General features: G+C 35.8%; 1 protein-coding gene across 1 annotated transcript in view; it reads right to left on the bottom strand.

Annotated features, from left to right (window-relative positions):
• Window positions 1–22569, bottom strand: part of Nbeal1 (neurobeachin like 1) — a 181677-nt gene that overhangs the window by 75819 nt on the left and 83289 nt on the right. The window contains exons 19-27 of the mRNA XM_041658971.1: window positions 20906–21074; window positions 20339–20472; window positions 13165–13324; window positions 12953–13055; window positions 10832–10988; window positions 9721–9879; window positions 8008–8167; window positions 7202–7290; window positions 1667–2203 (exon numbers count right to left, since the gene is read on the bottom strand). Of these exons, the coding sequence (XP_041514905.1) occupies window positions 1667–2203; window positions 7202–7290; window positions 8008–8167; window positions 9721–9879; window positions 10832–10988; window positions 12953–13055; window positions 13165–13324; window positions 20339–20472; window positions 20906–21074 (1668 nt within the window). The remainder of the gene's footprint in view (window positions 1–1666; window positions 2204–7201; window positions 7291–8007; window positions 8168–9720; window positions 9880–10831; window positions 10989–12952; window positions 13056–13164; window positions 13325–20338; window positions 20473–20905; window positions 21075–22569) is intronic.

The following is a 22569-nucleotide window of genomic DNA, read 5'->3' as shown; positions in this document are numbered from 1 at the left end:
ACACTCTCAAAAAATTACTTCACCCAACTGCTGACTGAGATAAACCTAGCATATAGGATACACCATGAAAGACCTGATTAACAGTACCCCCAACATGCAGGAAGCAGTATGGATAGATCTACACTCATATTCCTAAATATTGTTTATAATTGTTTCTTTGCATTTAAAGGGGGATATGCTATAGATATGAATAATTTGCATTGGTATGTATCTTGGTTTATTGTTACAAATTTAAGGTCAATTTTGTTATGTATATTTATGCTCTTTATTAAGGTATTGTGATTGTGTATTTCCTGTAAAAATGTAACAATTAAGAAATATAGGTAGAGTCATCTATAACAGTCAAGCTTGTAGTCACGTTAGATTTTCTAGATGTACAGAGATATATTCAATTAGATAAGTATTCTTCAGATCTTTCAGAGACTTTCAGAATATGGCATTTAAAATATTTTAAAACTTAAGACTTTTCATGACAATGAGACACATCTGCTCCTGGCAGCACAAGCTACTTCAAGAGGAAGGTGGGCACTGAAGAGGCTCCTTATAGAGTTGGTTAGCTATTTGGGCAAGAAACTACTCTTTCCTGGACTGTTTAACTGGACATGAAGGACCCACAGAGAAATGACTGCTGAACTTGCCTAAAGGTGAGATGATCCTTCATTCTACAGGATATAGAAGTGACTGAACTGTCTTTGAAATTTCCTGCTTCATGGAAAAGTCTGCTGGAGTTGAAGAATTTATACTTATAGTTTTCCTTAGTTATGATAAAAGATAAAATAGATATAAATATTGTAACTGTAATTCTTGCTTGATAACTGTTTTGTTATATGTATTTTTACTATGTTAAAGTCAAAACCTCCCTTTTCATTCAAACAGAAAAGGTAGGTGATGAGGGAATCCCCTCTGTGTGCTGTGATTACCATTAATGAATAAAGAAAATGCCTTGGCCCGTTGATAGGGCAGAACTTAGGTAGGCAGGGGGGACTGGACTGAATGCTGGGGGAAAGAAGGATGGAGTCAGAGAGCCGCCATGGAGCCAACAGAGTCAGACATGCTGAAATTTGCCGGTAAGTCACTGCAATGTAGCGATACAGAGATTAATGAAGATGTGTTAAAATACAAGAGTTAGGAAATAACAAGTGAGAGCTAATGGTTCAAGCAGTGATTTAAATAATATAGTCTCTATGTGATTATTTTCAGATCTAAGCTAGCCGGGCGGCTGAGATGAACAAACAGCCCCTCCTCCAACAAACAGCTCTTATACAACAGGCTGGTCTCAAACTTACAGAGATTCACCTGCCTCAGTCTCCCGAGTGCTGGGATTAAAGGCGTGTGCCAACACCACCAGACTAAATGTCCTTTTTCACCTCTACAGGCATCAGGCACAAACATGGTACATGTACATACACACAAACACAGAATAAGATAACCTAACATGTGTGAGTCTGTATGCTCAAATCCTATTACCATACATATACATACAAATGCAGGCACACCAAAACAAAACAAAAAAGGAAGATATTTACAAGTGACTTGTGACAATGACTGTTCTAAATTTTAGATGAAACTTAGACTATGAGTGGAAATATTAGTAACAGCTCACATACTGCAAAGGACCAGGTCTAATGAGAATTAAAACTGATTTTGGAAGGATAAGCAAATTTACCTCTTTGCTTTCAAGGAAGGCGAAGTCATCACTAAAGTCCATTTCATTTGTGATACTCCTTTCTCTGTCAGATGGCACAGAAAACGACTTAGTAGACTCCACTGGGGATGGTGTGCTAGGTGAACTGTCTGGCATTTGACTTCCACACTCACTCAGTTCACATGAGTCAGTTCCACTGAGATCTAAACTCAGATGGGAAGTGTTACTATGCCAGAATTCTTCATTTTCTGACTTGAAAGATAATTCTACTTCAGAGTTTACTTCTTGAAATAATGGTGTGTTTGAGTTCAGGGACTGACTATCTTCCAAACTCCAATGATCTGAAGATACATCAGGTAATGTCATTTTTTCATCATCTAGCTTTTCAGTGGACATATTTTTATTTTCTTTCACTGAAACAGCCTTTCCATGTTTATGAAGAGAATTTACATTTTCAAAGTTTGCTTTTAAGAGAAGTCTTACAAAGGTATCTTGCCAACCCACTTGTTGTGCTATCTGGTATGCTGCTTCTGGCTGGGACTGCAAAATCTGTAATATCTGCAAAGAGAACAAAAATTACAAAAAATAATACAAAATTCTTCAAAAGCTATACAATATTTTTTGAAAAGATCTCTTTTCAATTATTTTAATAACAGAGTAATTTACTGAGAAACAATAAAATAAACTTTCAAATTATGTTCTATGTGTGGTATATGTGACTATGTGCATGTGCAGATACATACGCTTACACGTGGAGTACAAAGAAGGGGACTGAATGCTTTATTCTATCACTACCCACTTCATTCCCTTGTAGGAGGGTCTCTTACTGAACCTGGGCTAGGGCAGTGGCCAGCAAGACTCAGCTACCTTAGGACTCTAGCTTCTAAAATGCTGGTTGCAGACAACACACAAGAACACACACAGCTTTTACATGGATGCCGAGGATTCATTTCTTTATGCTTGTGAAATTACTGTTATTGACTAATTTATCTTGTCAGCTCGGGATTATGTTCTTACTAGATTATAAAATATCTGAAGCTCTTTGATATTGTAGTATTAATAAATCTAATATTACTTCTGTACAGAGTAAAGATGTGCTAGAGAACACAAAAACCATGTGATTAATTTGTTGAAATAAAGTATTAATAAGCTGAAAGTATATATAAAATTTAATAAAGTGATCAATATCTCAATCAAGTCAGTTTTCATGGGCTTATTATATTTTTGAAGCAAGGATTACTGAGTAACAGACATGTATCAGCAACGAGCTTAGATAGCAGAGCTAGGGGAACACAAGAAAATATTTTTTTTTTTTAGTGATTTTATTGAGCTTTACATTTTTCTCTGCTCCCTTCATTTCCTCTCCCCTCCCCTTCTACTCTGTCCCATGGTCCCCATGCTCCCGATTCACTCAGGAGATCTTGTCTTTTTCTACTTCCCATGTAGATTAGATTTTGTAGGTCTCCCTTAGTGTCCTCCTTGTTGTCTCAACTCTATGGGACTGTGGTTTCTAGGCTGGTTTTCTTTGCTTTATGTTTAAAAACCACCTTTGAGTGAGTTGATGTGATATTTATGTCTTTCTGGGTCTGGGTTACCTCACTCAATGTGATGTTTTCTAGACCCATCCATTTGCCTGCAAATTTCAAGATGTGATTTTTTTTCTGTGCTGTGTAGTACTCCATTGTGTAAATGTACCAAATTTTCCTTATCCATTCTTCAGTCGAGAGGCATTTAGGTTGTTTCCATGTTCTGCCTATGACAAACAATGCTGCTATAAACATAGTTGAGCCCATGTCCTTGTGGTTCAATTGGGCATCCTTTGGGTATATACCCTACCTAAAGTGGTATTGCTGGGTCTTGAAGAAGGTTGTTTCCTAATTTTTAGAGAAATCACAACACTGATATCCAAAGGGGCTGTACTAATTTGCACTCCCACCAGCAATGGGGGAGTGTTCCCTTTACTCAATATTCTCTGCAACAAACGTTGTTGTCAGAGTTTTTTATCTTGGCCATTCTTACAGGTGTAAGATGTAAACTCAGGGTTGTTTTGATTTGCATTTCTTTGATGGTTAAGGATATTGAGCACTTCCTTAAGTGTCTTTCAGCCATATTAGATTCCTCTGTTGAGAGTTCTCTGTTTAGGTCTGTACTCCAATTTTTTTATTGGATTATTTGTTCTTTTGATGACAAATCTTTTGTGTTCTCTGTATATTTTGGAAATCAGACCTCTGTCTGATTTGGGGTTGGGGAAGATCTTTTCCCATTCTGTAGGCTGCTGTTTTGTCTTGGTCACTGTGTTTTTTGCCTTACAGAAGCTTTTCAGTTTCAGGAGGTCCCATTTATTAATTGTTTCTCTCAGTGTCTGTTCTACTTGGGTTATATTTAGGAAATGGTCTCCTGTGCCAATATGTTCAAGTGTACTCCCACCTTTTCTTCTTAGAAGTTCAGTGTGGCTGGCTTTATCTTGAGGTCTTTGATCCATTTGAAATTGAGTTTTGTGCATGGTGATTGATATGAATCTATTTTCATTCTTCTGTATGTTGCTATCCAGTTATGCCAGCACCATTTGTTAAATATGCTTTCTTGTTTCCATTTGATATTTTTTGCTTCTTTGTCAAAAATCAGGTTTTCATAGATGTGTGTATATCTGGGTTATCGATTCAGTTCCATTGGTCCTCTTGTCTAATTTTATGACAATACCTGGCTGTTTTCAGTACTGTAGCTCTGTATTTTCTTTATTGTACAGGACTGTTTTGGCTATCCTGAGGATTTTTTTTTCTTTTCTATATGAAATTGAGTACCATTCTTTTGAGGTCTGTGAAGAATTTTCCTGGGATTTTGATGGGCATTGCATTGAATTTGTAGATTGCTTATGGTAAGATTGTCATTTTTACTATGTTAATTCTACCTACCCAAGAGCATGGGAGATCTTTCCACTATCTGGTGTCTTCTTCTATTTCTTTCTTCAAAGATTTAAAGTTTATCATACACTTGTTTGGTAAGAGTTACTCTGAGATATTTTAAGCTATTGTGGCTATTGTGAAGGGTGATTCTCTGATTTCTTTCCCAGCCCTTTTATCATCTGTATACAGGAGGGCTACTAATATTTTTTAGTTAACCTTGTATCCTGCTACATTACTGAAAGTGGTTTATGAGTTGTAGAGGTTGTGATGACAACTTATGCTGTAGATGTTGCGGGGCAAAAGGAACAGTTCTGCATTGCTGGTGGTAATGCATGCTGGTACAACCCCTTTGGATGTCAGTATGGCGGTTTCTCAGGAAATTAGGAAACCACCTTTCTCAAGACCCAGTAATACCACTTTTGGGTATATATCCAAAGGATGCTCAATTGTGCCACAAGGACATGTGCTCAACTATGTTCATAGCAGCATTGTTTGTCATAGCCAGAACCTGGAAACAACCAAACTGCCCCTTGACAGAAGAATGGATAAGGAAAATGCGGTACAGTTACACAATGGAGTATTACACAGTAGAAAAAAAAATGACATCTTGAATTTTGCAGGAAAATGGATCGAGCTAGAAAACATTATTTTGCGTGAGATAACCCAGACACAGACAGACAATTATCACATGTACTCACTCATAAGTGGTTTTTAAAGATAAAGCAAAGAAAACCAGCCCACAAATCACAATCCCAGAGATCTTAGACAACTATGAGGACCCTAAAAGAGACATACATGGTTCTAATCTACATGGGAAGTAGAAAAAGACAAGATCTCCTGAATAAACTGGGAGCATGTGGACTTTGCGGGTGGATTCAAGGGGAGGGAAGTGGCAGGAAAGGGAGCAGAGAAAAATATAGAGCTCAATAAAAATCAATAAAAAAATAATACGGATGAAAACTTTAATTTTAGCATTTAACTTTTAATTAGTTGACAGAGATGCCTCTGATACCTTTTAAAATCATTAACTGCACTCATAACAGTTGGGTTACATTCGACCATATTAGGTATTTGGAAATATTTGTATATTTGCATTCTCTTGCATCGTTTTTATTCACACTAATAGTAATAGATACTAATAACAAAAAAAGATGTTAATAAAACATGGAAAGAGAAGAAATTTAATTGTCTATCAATATGAAACCACATAATATTCTAAAGAATAAATACAGAATGAAAGCTATGCAACCAGATATGTTGAGATGTCTTAGTGGGTCATGTGGTAAGGGTTACCCGAACAGGAGAGAAAATGTCATAATCAAAATGAAGCAAAAAGCCAAAGCAAGTCTCCCAAAGGTTAAATGTAAATTGAAGATAAATTATATGAACTTTTATAAACAAATATTAGGAAATTATTTCCATAAAGTTGAAAAGACACAGAAATTTTTACAGGTATATCTAGCATGAGATCATGAGCTCATGCATATGAGGATAGCTATGAATTAATCTCTACACATCTTTAGATAACAATATCATGTCATAATGTCAAAAATTTAGACATACGGGTTCCAGAAAAATGGCTTGGTTGAAAAAAGACACTTGATGTCCAGCCTGAAGACTTGGGTTGGATCCCTGGTATCCACAAAGCAGGAGAAGAACCAACTCCCCAAGTGGTTTTCTAAGCTCTACTTTCTCACTGAAGCATGGACATACTCACACTTGAATGTATACACACACACACACACACACACACACACACACACACCAAATAAATAAAATGTAATATTTAAAATACATTTAGATAGTTAGACCCTTTGAAATATGGTGAAACCATTAGAAATGACCAGGACCAGACACAGACGTAGTGGTGCAATACCAGCGACTTGGGAAACTGAAGCAGAAGATCATAACTTTAAGGTGAGTTTGAGAAACTTAGATTGCTTCTTCAAAGTAAAAAAAATTTAAAAGGAACATGGAGTGTAGTGTTTACCACAAAGAAAGGGAAGAGGATGGGGGAAGATCAGGGGAGGAAAAAGGGAAAATGGGAAGGGAGGAGGAAAAAAAGAGTACAAGCACTGAGGGTTCTGGGAAAGGATGGTATTTTCTGGCAATAAATAATGAAAAGGAATTATTTACAGAAGAGGAAGTAAAGCTAACTCTTGACATACTGGAACCGGGTGGTGGTGGTGCATGCCTTTAATCCCAGCACTCCAGGAGATAGAGACAGGAGGATCTCTGTGAGTAGAGGCCAACCTGGTCTACAGAGTGAGTTTCAGAATAGCCAGGACTACACAGAGAAACCCTGTCTCATAAAACTAAACAAAAATGACACACTGATTTCTTATAATTACATGAAGTTGACTCTTTTCTAAAAGGAACAACTTATTATTTATTTATGTGAGTGTGTATTCATTCAATTTAAGACAGTCTTGGATTACATAGGCTGGCTTGTAGCATATGATTCTTTTGCCTGTTCCTCCCATGTGGTGTGATTAAAGTTATACATCACCATGTCTAATTTAAACTGCTTATAAAATAATTTCTATTATGAAATAAGCAAACATAGAACTTGTATCTGCTATAAACTACTCAAAGAAAAACAGTCATAGTAAGATGATCTTATTGTAAAAATACTTCTTGAAAATGTACTAACCTTTCTACAGAGGACCATTCTGACATTTACGTGTGTTCTGTGAGAGATATATACTACAGATAACAGATCTTTGAAATTGATAACAGGATCTATGATTAAAGAAAAGTTAAAATTAAATTTCATGGATATCCAAAGAAAGAAAAGTGTTACTTGTATGAATGCTGAAGTAATTATTCACTTTCCAAGGAGAACTATAGCTATGTTCCAATATCCCCCCAATCTTCAGGTTGATAATGTTCAAATCAAGCTTAAATAACTTCTCTTTCTTTGTCTGAGTATATGGTCTATACCTCAGGGATACAGTACTATTATCTTTTATATAAATATTTTGGGTTACCAATGAGACTTGATAAACTACTTAGCAAACCACTGAAGATAAAGAGCCTCATTTCCAGACCCAAGTCGAACATCTGCCATAAATTCTACTTTATGGCTAAGTACAGAAAAAAATATCACAAAACATTAGAAAGAAAATATGTATCAAATTTGTTTTCATTTTACCTTTCAGAACATAAATACCTTTAAACTTTTAAGCTCCTTTTATACATATTTTCTTTAATGCTCTCTTTTTTTTTTTAATTTAGGAAACCAATCATTAACTTGGCTACTCAGTTAGTAAACATTTACTTTAAAGCTATGTCCTGGAAGTCAAAAGCAAGTACAGGTATATATTTTCTAAGAAACACTCTGTAAAATCAAATAACAAGTAATTTAAAAACAAACCTGAAAGAGGAGATTTTTAAGAAAACTTTCACAGAGAAAAAACAATTTCTTAAACACATCACTGTTACCAATCTTAGTCATACCTGCATTAATGATTTGATTGACAAGGTTTTTAATGAGAGACATATTAACTGGAACTTCATTAAGGAGGAGTCCAATTCCTGAATAGCCAACTTCTCTGAGACGGATGCGTTGTTTACTACGTTCATAAACACTGGTGCATTTTAACATCTGCTCTATAACCTGGTCACAAAAAGTAACACAGTCTTTTCAATACAGAGAAACATTGGATTCTGGATCGTTAATAAATTTTACTGAAACTGTATCTATATTTGTGTAAATAATGTTTAAAATTCTAGTTTAAATACGGCCGATGAAAGAGTAGTATATATAGTTAGCAGACACGAAGAACACATCTATGTGTCAAGATATTACTATTATGATTATCATTCATTTTTTGTTTTGTATTTTAGATAAGGTCTCTCAAAATAGCACCAGCTGACCTGGAACTCACTACGTAGAGACTAGGGTGTCCTGTCTTCCACTGCTGGGACTGAAGATACGTGCCATCACACCCAGCCTAAAACGGTCTTAAAACTCATTTACATAACAGACCCATTTTCAAGAACAGAAAACCTTAGAGAAGCAACCCAAATAATCTATATCTAAAAATGGGAATAGAAGCTGAACTTTCCAGGGGTAAAAGTAATGTTATTTAAGAGGTTATTTTCTTATAAACTACAAAAGGATAATTGTGTCAGAATATCATATATAATCACTAAGAAATATTTTTAGAAGAAATAGTATTTCCTCTCTATGAATAAACCCTAGTGAGAGCAGATGCTTCCAAGAGCAGCCTCACTGGTAACCAACCATAAGCAACCCTAACAAACTACTTTAGACCTTTTCTTCATCATTGTATTCTAAAGCTTAGTGATTTGAAACACAAGCAATCAAAACATAAACCCTTAAAAGTATATTTAATTAACATAACTCTAATAACAATGTAAAAACAAAAATCATCAGACAATTAAGGACAAGGAGAATTTAACTAAGAAAAAAAGCTGGTAGATATATGCCTGGATTTTATATTTTTAGTTAACAAAAAGTTAAAAATGGTGGCTTCAGACAAGGGTTCAAGAGTCTTTACAGTTTGGATAGCAAATAAAATATACTCCATGTGTTTTAACAAAGCCATTAGTCCATCAGCTTCAATTTATCACCTGTAATACAGGAGTAAGAAATGTATCCATCTTCTAAAACAGTGGTAGGGACTAAGAAAACTACTCCCTGAAGAGTACAAACTGTCTGATATAAAGTGAGCGTCACAGAAGTGCTGCTATTATTAACTGCTAAATGACCTAATGTACTACACCCATGTACTTTATTTCAAGGAAGAACTCAGAGGTTTTATATTAAGAAAAATATGACGAAGTGGATATTCCACTGAGATGATTTGCCTGGTTATATTAATTTTTTGCTTGCTATTTTGATGTTTTTGTTTGTTTAGGTCCCCCGCCCCCCCCTTTTTTAGATGTACTAGTAAGATTTGGGGGAGGGACATAAACTCAGCACATACTAAGCCAGTACTCTACTACTTAAGTTAGAGTTAAGTTTTTAAAATATAGTATAGTTTAGTATATAGTATAGTATAGTACAGTATAGTTTTTAAAATACACAAACAACATGAAAAATATGTAACAAACTGAACTTAAGAAGTATGCAAAAGTAATTTAGTTATAAACTCATATAATCTCAAGTGTATCCAAGATATAATGCTTACAAAATTTGTGTACCTTAAAAATGATTTCTCTTAGTTTGTCAGAGTATTTCTGATTTAGCAGCAAAGCATACAGTATATCAGCATTTCCTGGTTCAAACATCAGTGAGAAAAGCTGACCTCTAGTTGGGCTGGTTCGTAGAAGACTGAAGAGTATATCCAAAATTCCAACAAGCTTTTCAAGTTAAACAACACAAAACAAACAAACAAACAAAATTCACTAATGTATACAGGCAGCAAAATAGGTATATAACTAAATTGGCTATACTCTGCTTTTTCTCTCTGATCTCTTTTGCTTCTTCCATTCCCTTTTGCATAGTTTTTCATTATACATATTCAATATCTCTGGCACCATTCCCAGCCTGTTTGCCGATAAGAAAAGAAATTTCTTCCATAGAAGAATCAAACCTGGTCTCTTCAACATTTAAAATCCTCTGATAAAACCTCATATGTCTTATCTCTCTCTTACAATCATATTCTTGTTTCATAGTTATCTATTAACTTCTCTTAATTATGTGGATTCTATTATGTTAAATGAATAATTTCACAACTGTATCATCTGCACTGCTTAATACTATTTTATAGGTATAGTTAAGTTCTAAAATTTATGGCAGAAAATATAATATAGACCAAGAAAATTTTGAAAACAAAACTGGAGAATGACCAGATACAACAACTGTGTAATGATTTGATATGAAGTGTAGCTGGAGGCACCACTGAGGTGATCATATTGTAAGGACACGAATAGGTGATTATAACAGGTTATAGAAAGAGTATATCAATGGATGAAATAATAAAAGAAACTGTACTTTTGAAAACTATCTCTTATCCCTGGCCCTTCCCATCCAGCTCCCTTCTGCGTCTTGACTGCCAAAAAAGAGATCTGTTCTACTATGCTCTCCTAGCAAATGTTGTCTCATCATGGCTCAGAAGCAAGAAGGGGAAATAAAATACAATGGAAAATTCTTAAATCTTAAGTTCAATGAAACGTTAACTCTTTACAATAGCTCTTCTCCGGTATTTTGTCACAGCAACTATTTTCCAATCTGGCAGTATTGAACACCAACAGGATTTTATTCATTAGACAATTATTTCAGTCAAAACTAAATTCATCTCAAGCATGATACCTGTTCTTCCTCATTAGTAGCAGCTATGTAACCTATGATACTTTGTATTTCTTCATGAGTTCCACCTTTACAAAGAAAATATTTAATTAGCCCATACAAAGAAGTCCTAATTGTTCGAATATCTTCTGGAGAAAGCTCATTACATGTACAACCATGCCTGAAAGAGAAAACAAAAGTGTGAAAGTTGAAATATTAAATACTTTGATGACGTTATATAAAGGAATTCATAATGTTAAAAATTAAGGCTTATAAGGAATGGATAAAGGCATCAGTTACCAAGTCTGACCACCTACTCTGATCCTGGGACCCATATGATGGAAGGCGATATCTAAGTCTCATAGCTGTCCTAACTTGACACATGAGCTGTGGCATATGCTCCTCCAACCCCTCACATACACACGAACACTGAAATAGATATAATCTAAATCTTAAAAACAAAAATCTTTCTAAGTACTTGCCATAAAGTCTACAAAGTGCTTGCTGCAAAAGCATGAGGCCCTGAGTACATTCTCCAAAATTCATGTGAAAAAGCTGGACATAGTAGCACACACTTGCAAACTTAGAACTAGAAAGATAGAAGAAACAGGTGGTCTGGAGCTTGGTGCCAGGCAGTGTAGCCAAATAGAGAACCACAGGCTACGAGTAGTCCATATCTCAAAAAACCAAGGTGAACGGCATCTGAGGAGAAATGACACCTAAGGTTCTGGCTTCTACACACACACACACACACACACACACACACACACACACACACACGTGCACAAGCACCCATATGAGAAGAATATACCCAAAAGTGGCCTGAAAAATTGACTCACCCAATTAAAAAAGCATTGATTGGACCTATGAAAGTCTAAAATCCTGAGTTTAGATTTTCAGAACCCGTGTAAACAGCTGTATATGGCATCCAGTGTTGGGGAGAGGTAGATAGGATTCTTAGGGTTTGTTGGATATTCACTCTAGCCAAATAGATGAGCTCCAGGTTTAAATAAGAGACTGTCTCAAAAACCAAGGACAGCAATTAAGGGAGATACCAGAGGGCTTAAGGATTTAGCTCAGTAGTAGAGAATTTGCCTAGCAAGTTCAAGGCCCTGGGTTTGGTTCTCAACTCCAAGTAAAAGGACACCAGAAGTTGGGTGTCCACACCTTTAACCCCAGCACTCATCAGAGTCAGGAGGTTCTCTGTGAGTTCAAAGACAGCCTGGTCTACATATTGAGTTGTAGAATAGACAGGGCTACACAAAGAAAACCAGTCTCAAAAAAAAAAAAAAAAGAAAAAGAAAAGAAAAAAGAAAGAAAAAGAAAAAGAAAGAAATCAAAAAAGGGGTGTGAACAATATCAGAATTTGACTTCTAGCATCCACAGCATTTACACATATACTCCTTTTACCCCATGACCAAATACAACACACACACACACACACACACACACACACACACACACTTTTAATATATTAGAATTCATAGTACCCTTTCTTTCGTTCTATCTTTTTCCTCTCTTTCTTTCTTTCTTTCTTTCTTTTTCTTTGAAAGAGTCTAGCCTTGCCTAGGCATGCCTACAACTTGCTGTGGAGCTGAGAACAACCCTGCACTTCTGACCCTATTGCTTCTAACACCCAAATGCTGGAGTTACAGGCCTGCAGTGCCACACTGTTTATGAATCACGTTTATTAGGAAAGAACAATACCAAACAAGAAGCCAAATTGGCTTCTTTTACATTAAGGGACACTTCGGTGACAAAAATAAAACTATTACAATATTTGCCATATAACTATAAAATTTTAATACTAAGAATCAGACACAGTTGTAAGTGCTTTAAATATTAACTGATTTAATTCTCAAAACTATCACAGATTATAGTCACAGTTTTAATCTGCTTTTTATAGATGAAAAAGCTTAAATACAGAGAATCTTAATGATTTAAATAGCATTACACAATAAACAAAGCAAACAAACAAATCTAATAAATGGTAATCTATTGCTTATCATTTTAACCTTACACTACCCTTTTTCTCTAAAGTTTTAGAATAACAGAATTGCTGGTCAAGGGAATAAGCTACACACTCCAGTCAAGTGTCAAACAGAAAGGAACAAATTAAACTGAAAAGAAACAAAGATGTCATACCCATAATAAATCCTAAGTGTATCTAGGAGAAACTGCACACCGTACTTCTTCCGGAAAACTCTCCTGCTGTCTTTAATGATAGTTGAAATATACTGTATATGGCCTAAAAGAAAATGTTCACTTATAAATAACATAACTGGAATAAAGTCACACAGGAGGTCATATATTCTGAAAACAACTACATAATATTTTATCTGACAGTTTGGTCTTACCAATCCGAAAAGGGAAATCTCCACGGTTCCAAATGCAGAAGTCAAAGAGTAAATACTGATACATTTGTTGAAGTAATAATGTGTTTTTTTCTAATGATACCTGTTCAATTAGTAATTGAATTGCCACCAATACATTAACATCCATTAGGGTACCTGGCACCTATAATTTAGCAGAAAAGGGTTTAATAAAGGTCAGTTTAAATAACAGTATAAAACTATTACTTCAAATAATTCAGAATGTCCCTAAAATATAGAATAAAAATGGTACAAAATATAAGTAACTTAACTCATTAAACTTTATAATTGAACATTGGATCATATTTTCTGATGCCATGTTTCTAAAGTCTTTCTTCTTAATTCTCAAAGCACCTTATGACAGCATGAATTCAAATTGGTATTAATAATTAAAAAGCTGAGTCAGATATAGGGGTTAATGCTGAAGATCTGAAATGCAAAGAGCCAGCCACTAGAGATCTTTTACCTCTGCCAGTGCTCAGACCGAAGAGTGCACTGTTCCACAGACTTCATCCTCAGACTACAACTGTCTCCATCAAACCTAGGACTGCACTGCTTCTGCTTCTCTTTTAGGCAGATTCAATCTTGTGTAGCCCAGGGGGGCCTTGAACTAAAAGAGATCCCTCTGCCTCTGTGTCCCGAGTCCTGGGGTTAAAGGTGTGTGGCACCATTCTATGGTCTCTAGTGACTTAGATCTGAACTCGGATCTTCATGGAAACTTAAACTACAAACAAAATATCACTACACCTTATCACTATAAATTTTTACAGACACTCTAAGAAATTATCTTCATTCCCATTCTACAGACAAGGAATAGACAGATTGTTTAATGTCTTATTTAATTTGAATTTCCTTAATGCTACTGAGAAAGGAACAACAGATATGGAAATCATTCAACAATAGAAAAAAAAACTATGCACTTTAAAGATGTGTTGACCTCAGGATGGAAACCAGGACATGTGTTAACATTGGGGAAGAGGTTTCACTTTTGTTTCCACAGGAAAAACTTATTAATAAGGAGAAGTGATATTTCATCAAGAGATGTGACATGTCAAAAGGAAAACCCAACAAATAAGGGTTCGGGTAGGGTTCTTTTTCTTTTTTTTTTTTTTTTTGGTAGTTAAAATCTGTTTTATTAAATTGCATCATGAAATTTTTATTCCAAGTTCAGTCAATGCTTGTATTTCTTTTTTTTTATTGTTTTATTTTATTTTATTTTTTTGGAGACACGATTTCTCTGTGTAGTTCTGGTTGCCCTGGAACTTTCTCTGTAGAGAGGGTTCTTTTTCTTTCTGTCTTTACAGGAAAACAGAGATTTTAGATTTTCCTGTAAAATTGAAGAAAGCAAAAAACCCACATTCAAGAAATCAAAAGATTTTGGACATCTAGATGTCTACAGAAGAAGAGAAAATTATCTAGAAAAAAAATACTAAGCAAAGAAAAATCTGACCTATGGTACCAAAATTCTCTGCAAACAAAAATCTCACTACCTAAACATCTATATTTCTTTACTTCTCAGAAAAGTTGTAGTACCGACTCAAGTGAAAAATCAAAGCTGGGTCCCCAGTTAGTTCCTTGGGCAGTTGAAAATAGGGAACCTGAAATGACCCTATCCTTGAGCAATACTGACGAATATCTTGCATATCTTCATAGAACCTTCATCTGGTGATGGATGGAGATAGAGACAGAGACCCACACTGGAGCACTGGACTGAGCTCCCAAAGTCCCAATGAGGAGCAGAAGGAGGGAGAACATGAGCAATGAAGTCGGGACCACGAGGGATGCACCCACCCACTGAGACAGTGGAGCTGATCTATTGAGAGCTCACCAAGACCAGCTGGACTGTGACTGAAAAAGCATGGGATAAAACTGGACTCTCTGAACATGGCGAACAATGAGGGCTGATGAGACGCAAAGGACAATGGCACGGGGGTTTGATCCTACGTAATGTGATGGCTTTGTGGGAGCCCAGCCAGTATGGATGTTCACCTTCCTAGATATGGACGGAAGTGGGAGGTCCTAGGTCTTACCACAGGGCAGAAAACCCTGACTGCTCTTTGGACTGGAGAGGGAGGGGGAAAGGAGTGGGGGGAGGGGGAGAAGGGTGGGAGGAGGGGGTGTAGGGTGGGAGGAGGGGGAGGGAAATGGGAGGCTGGGAGGAGGTGGAAACTTGTTTTTTTTATTTTCTCCTTTTCTCAATAAAAAAAAATATTTAATAAAAAAAATATGAAAAAAAATCAAAGCTGGTTTTGGAGCTGGAGTGTGATTCTCTCCTCTAAATCCAAGTATGTTGTTAGAAGAAAAATTCAAAGTTTATTGTCTCATATCAGAAGAGCCACCTGATGTGAGACAGAAGAAAGCCAAAAATCTAGAAACTATTGTTGTCAAAACTCTGTTATCTCCCCAAAATTCAATTTCTCCCCTTACTTATTTTTGACTCTTTAGTACCTTTCTTTGGATAAATATCGATCTTAAAATTTAGACCTTCTGTTTTGATATTAATAATGTTTAAGTTTTTCACAGTGAACAATAGATTTTCCTAACAGCAATCTCTGAAGTCTCTAGAAAGAAGATGGGATCCCACAACAATGATACTACCTGGTTCATGATGATGCCATAGAGCTAATAAACACTACTCAAAGATCGGTTTTGAACTACAAACTGTTTAAGACGATTCTAATTTGTCTAGCTGAGATGCTCCACCTTCTTACAACACTCTAGCCATAATTTTAGAAAAGAACTTCAGATAAGCCTTACCTACTACTCAGAGACTGGCTATAAATGTTACAGCTAGCCCTCTTGAGACTTATCCACTGTTTTAAAATTTTATATGATCCTATAGAGATATTGCCACCTGCAGTAATTTTGGAAGTAATTCCGAAAAAAATGAACCCCCTCTCCCAACAGATAGGATAAATGGCATTTTGTTTTCCTCAGGGTTGGTTATAAGTTATTATAGAATTGGGGACAGAATAATAATAATTAGAATCAGGAATCTTGTTTGGTATAGAAAAAAGGGAAAAAGATAAGCTAAAATAACAAGGTAGACTAGTATATTTACTTGTAAACTATTTTAGCAACTATTATTTTTAGACAATTTACATTGGTATAGATTCTTGTATATTGATACATGTGTAAAATTATTTTTGCATTTCTAAGGTAATTTATATATTGATACAAATTCAAAATTTTATTTTTCCTATTGTGTATGTTCCTACTTGTTTACAATATCCTTGTACAGAAATTTAAAATTATTTTTGCCATACTGTACTTAGGTTTTTACTTCTGCTTAAGATATTTTGTATATTGATACAAATTAAGAACATTTTGTCATACTACACTATACATTTCTACCTCTGATTAGGATATTTTTATATATTGTTAAAATTTGAGATTATCCTTATGCTATACACGTTTGAAGATTGTTTATTTCTATAATGTTAAGCTTTAGTCTTTAAGCTATATAAGTTATTAAGAATTTCAGAATAACCCATATTTGTCATACTTATAGTTATTTTAGGTTCTTTAGATGCACAGAGATGTACTTTACATAGACAGGTAATCTTCAAACACTTCAAAGATCTACAGAACATGACATTTAAATGTTTTAATAATTTAAAATCCTGTTGACATGAGACATGACTGCTCCTGGCATCATTGACCAACTTCTGAGAGAAAGATGGGCACCAAAGACACTCCATATGGAGCTTGTTTTCTTCTTGGCAAAACTGGACTATTGTGCAATGAATTGCCCTTGCCTCAACTGCTAATAGTAAGCAAGTTGTCTAATCTGGACAAGCAGGATACAAGGGTAAGCAACTGCTGAACTTTGTTATGACAGAGTAGGACAGTCTTTCAAATATTCCTGCTTCTGAAAATGATCTGTCAGATATTCTAGGCCTATAGCCAAAATTGGATACCCCAATATTACAGAGAGACTTCGGATGACTGTCCAGCTGTACAGCCAGCTATTTCTATCATTTCTTGTAACTTTTAGAAGTCATTTGCTTGTACTTCATGATTACTCAAAGTAAAAATATTTTCCTTCTAAGGGCTTTTATGGTGGTAAAGACTAGATAGTCACAGTTACTAACCTCTCATACCTTAGCTAAGGCATATTAGTTATAAAACTTAGACTCTTCAGGATAGGACAAGTATTGGAATTGCCTCTGTTATTTGACAATTACCTATAGCCTGGACATCTAAGTATGTGTTCCTTTCTTGATGTACTTGTTGGCTGTAGTTCCATTTTTGTGTATGTTACTACCCTTTCGTGCTCCTAGACAACACTTGATATTTGTTCTTATTGTAAATGCTTTTATGGTAGGATTAGAATCTTATTATTTAGACAAAACGGGGAACTGTTGTAGGAATTCATTCTACCAACAGCTTTAAAGTGTGGCTTCCTGTCTGTGAACATGACCTCTTAAAAGGAGAAAGAGAGTAGTGTGTGCTTTCTTGGGTTATGAAGACCAGAGTTAGGTGGCATGAAGCAGCCTGTGTTCCCAGCTCCCTTGATCCCCAATTCTGAGAGTCTGTTGTTCCCAGCACCCCTTCAATATGTGTGTGTTTGTCTGTGTGTATCTATATCTTTGTGGTTCACACTACAAAAATCAAAACCCAGCCGGGCGGTGGTGGCGCACGCCTTTAATCCCAGCACTCGGGAGGCAGAGGCTGGCGGATCTCTGTGAGTTCGAGGCCAGCCTGGTCTACAAGACCTAGTTCCAGGACAGGAACCAAAAGCTACGGAGAAACCCTGTCTCGAAAAATCAAAAAAAAAAAAAAATCAAAACCCAAAAATTCCAGGAAGAACTGTATAGTAGTAACTCCAGTTCCAAGGGATCTGACACTCTCACACAGACATACATGCAAGCAAAACACCAATACACACAAAAATAAAATGAATAAAAAAGAAAATTCTCTCCAGAAAACTTTAAAGAAGAATTATTCCTCCCATAGACAGACCAATAAAATCCAATCACTGCACATGGAGTGAGAACATTATCTTTTCTCACACTCGCAGTGCCTCTCTCCAGGGCCCACTGAAAAGTATAGCGGTAACTTTAATGGTTCTCAACCTTAACCAGTATCATCGTTTTTCCACCATGCCTTTCCCTTTACAACACTGTGAGGTGGACATGATTGTGTTCATTTCTCCCAATGCCTTTGTTCTGATGAATAAATTGCTGAGTAAATTAAACCCAAGAAAATGACTTTTACTGGGGCCTTATAACCCAACTTTGTAAACAAATATCTCAATGATATTATAAAATGATCTCGTAGAGGGTTTCAATAAAACTATAAACTAGTAGTTCCCCAGAAAGCAGGCTACAAACTTTGCATACTGGCACCCTAGGTTGACCATAACAAAAATGGTATGAAATAGGCATCCTTTCAATATCAGTGTTTCCATGTGACTCTGTTTGCTCATCTGGCCAGTAGTCTTGTCTGATCTTTATAAACAGGCCTCCTAAGTCAGACTATACACCATGTGAAAGGTGATCTTAAGTTGACTGAGCAAAAGACTTTCTTCTTGGCCACATGAAATAACCTCAATAATTTCTTAATACCTCTGACAAAAAATGGCAGTCTTTCAGTGGTAGGAGCGTCAGACCGGATATATAAGATTCATCATTCATATATAAGAACCTTCCTTCTTTTCTCTTTCTTAAATTTTTGAGAAATGGTTTTACTATATAGCCCGGGATGTCCTGGAACTCACTTTGTAGACCAGGCTGGCCTCTGTCCTGCCAAGTGCTGGTATTAAAGTTGTGCACCACCATATACTGCCTAGAGGTTATCTGAAACAGCCACATAAAGCTTAACTGATTTTTCATGTTCTTTTTTGAATAGCAGGATCTTACTATGGAGTTCTGGCTGTCCTAGTACCCTCTATCTACATAGACTAGGATGGCCTCAATCTTACAGAAACCAGTCTGCCTATACCTTCCAAATGTCAGGATTAACCATTGTCACCAGCTTTCTCTACAGGAGTCTTCTCTCCAGCACTGTCACTATGAGAAAACCTATCATGGTAAAATAATGGCATGCTGATTCCATGTGTCTCTTGGAATGCTTCCCCTGCCTTCACACAACTTCTTATGATGGGGCCATTTTAGCACCTACTAAAGTTTAAAAAAACGCAGGAGAGAAGCTAAATTGTGGTATATGCAATGAGCTTCCAATTAAAGTGGCCTTGTAATTTGCTTTAATTATTCCTTATAAATTAAGACTTATCTGAAAACCATGTTAAACTAGAAATTTGTCTTTATATATCAGGTCAGGCATGACCGCACATATATAATCTTAGCACTCAGAAGGACAAATGGCAACAGCTACTCTTGGAACTTAACAATCCCTAGCTGTTGTAGACAGACTTTCACTTCTTTTATGGCAAACATGCCAGCTCTCTTCTCCCTCACAACAGTCAGAGGATTTCCTGATGAATATATGCATACAGTCAATGTCAGTTTATCAGCTGTGTGAAACAGAGTCTTCTTGTTCTCACCTTTCACTTGAATTTGTACTTAGCAACTAAGGAAATATACATCCACAACCAAGCACTAGGCTGAGCTCTGGGAATCCAACTAAAGAGAGGGAGGACGAAATTTATGACAAGGGAGGTCAGGATGAAAACACATGAACTCCAGACCGACAGCTGTGGAGCCTCCACATGTGGGAGGCAGTGGTGAAGCCTGGACTATCCTGGCAGTAGAGCCAGGATGTATCCCTAGTCCACGACTTGACTTGTTGGAGCCCATTAACTATGGTGGGATGCCATGCTCAGTCTTAATGTAGTGGGGAGGGGCTTGGTCCTGCCCCAACTTAATGTATCAGACTTTGTTGACTCCCATGGGAATCCTTACCCATTGGGAAGACTGGATGGGGGAGTTACTTAGGGGGAGGCGAGGAGGGGTGGGAGGGAGAACTGTAGTTGGAACGTAAAATGAAATTAAAAAAAGAACATATATTCTTATATAAGCAATTTATATTATTCTATTAAAATTTATAAAAGCTGCCTGTGAAACAAGCCACATGCATTAATACAACTTGAGTTGTAATACAGTAATCATTAGTAACATTTATTAATAGGAATAAAATCACAACAGCCATTTATGATCACTATTAAATAAATCAACGTCATGTTAAATTTGATTACCTTTTGAAGTAAGGCACCAAGAGTTGCAACCCCATGGGACTGAATAAGATTATCCTGGTTGATAGGATGCCTCTGAATAAAGTGCTTCACAATCAAGATAAATGTTGCAACTAGATTTCTCTCTAGTCTTGACTCTGTAAAAACAGGAAAACATCAATATCACAATCATTCTCATCAATTTGAAATCACATATTTTATGTCATAATACACATTGCAACAAAGAAGCAATCCAATTCAGAAGCTTGCTTCTAAGACTCATTTATACAATAAAATCAGAAAAAGCAGCAACTACTTACAATATAATTGTATCCATATGTAAATACTTTCTTTACCATGATTTAACAATATAGTAGGGTTTTTTTTTTCACTAAGAGCATAAACTAAAGAAAGTCAAAAGTAAAATTATTATCTTTGATGTTTTAATGAAAATATTATAAATTTACTGAACGATGGCAGTTCAGGAGGGAAGCTACAACAGCTATAAATAATTAAGTGGTATGGCATTTTATTTTCCAACTAATTCTCAACTTTCTAAATGACTAATTTAGGCTAATATAATTTAATTACCTGATGCCTTTGTGGAGGACAATGCCATACATTCCTGTTCAATCGGTGTTATTAATTCAGGAACTGTGTTTTCATTCATTCCTTCAGAAGTCTGTCCTTCAATAAAGTGGCTTATTTGTTCCAGGATAGGAAAAAGTACATTTAACCCACCTATACAATTGATGATGTCCTGAAAACAAAATTAAAATTTTTTAATACTACAATAAAAACAATGGTTTGATTTAGTATCTACAGGATATATGAAGATATAGTTTGTTAATAAACTTTAAGTAATATATGGAATAGACTAAGTTGAAAGAATATTTAAGCAGACAGTCTCAAAGATAACAAAAATGTACATTCAAAAGAGACCATTTTAGGCCATTTTTCTGTGCTTGTTTTATAGATTTTAGGAAGTTCAAACACAGCAACATATAATGCAACTCCAACAATGCTAAGAACAAGCAATTGTCACCACATGGTTATGCATCAAAAATATAAGGGAGAGACTAGAAGTATGACTGATTCTTCAAATTTTAATTAACAAAAGACAGAAGAGGTAAAGTATGAAAAGTGCTATATGCCTGACAGAGGATGTTATATGAAGTTACTATTATTAATCATTAAAACATTCAAACCTACACTGATGTGTTACTGTAAGGCTAGGGCAGGAACATTCCATGTTCAAGGACATCCTGGAAGGGAATAAGAGAGAAAGAGAGAAGAGAAGGAGAGAAGGGGAGGGAAAAGAAGCAGAAAGAGAAGGGAGGAGAGGAGATTAACAAATCTCCCATTTCATACGGTTATTTGTTACAACAGCAGCTAAAAACACTTATTCAGCAAAACCTCCCAATACCTAATTCATTATGTTATACCTGAGTTATCAAGAGCTATTCATAAACTACATCCCTGCCACCTTATTTTACATATTTTAAATTATCTAAAATTTATTTTACCCATTAAATAAAAAGATAAAAATTATGTGTTGAGGGAAAAACATACTGATTTTAAAGAACTCTTAGTGTAGTAGTAACTGAACTTTTTGGATGGCAAATATTTTCCTTCTTGGTTATTATTTTTTGTAATTGCTGTGTTTTACATTTTAAATTTTTTTTATTTTTTATTTTTTTTCCATTCAAAAATTTACACTTCCCCCCCTCCTCCCATTCCCTTCCCGCTCCTCCACTCCCCCTAAAAAAAAAAAAAAAAAAAAAAAAAAAAAAAAAAGAAATATCACCAGAAACTGCAAAGCAGAAAATATGAGAGGGAAACTCAGAGAAAGAACTCTGCCATGGCACATAAAGCCTGCTGTGGCGCAAAGTCATCCCCAAGCTGGTTTGACTTCTGGCAAAATACTACCCTCATCTTCAGTGAAGCCACATCAAGGGCTGATTCTGAGATTTGCTGCCAGGCATTTGGGAGAATTTTGATAGTCTTGTCATCTCAGATCCAAAGGAAGTACAAGCAGAAATATAATGAATTGTTTCTACAAAAAGACAATTTTAGATTTTATGTGATATACTTGGTTGAATAAAAATATATTTAAGAAAAAAAAAAAAGAGAGGGCAGGGAATCCTGCCCTGTGGGAAGTCCAAGACCCTCCCCCTACATCCATGCCTAGGAAGCTTTGCATCCAAATAGATTAGGGTCCCAAAAAGCCAGTACCTGCAGTAGAAACAAGTCCT

Source organism: Microtus oregoni, unplaced genomic scaffold (genome assembly GCF_018167655.1).
Source record: "Microtus oregoni isolate MIOR12 unplaced genomic scaffold, Mior012 000010F_ref0000083, whole genome shotgun sequence".
NCBI classification, from domain to species: Eukaryota; Metazoa; Chordata; class Mammalia; order Rodentia; family Cricetidae; genus Microtus; species Microtus oregoni.
The sequence above is the reverse complement of the archived record's forward strand: the minus strand, read 5'-3'. Positions and strand labels throughout refer to the sequence as shown.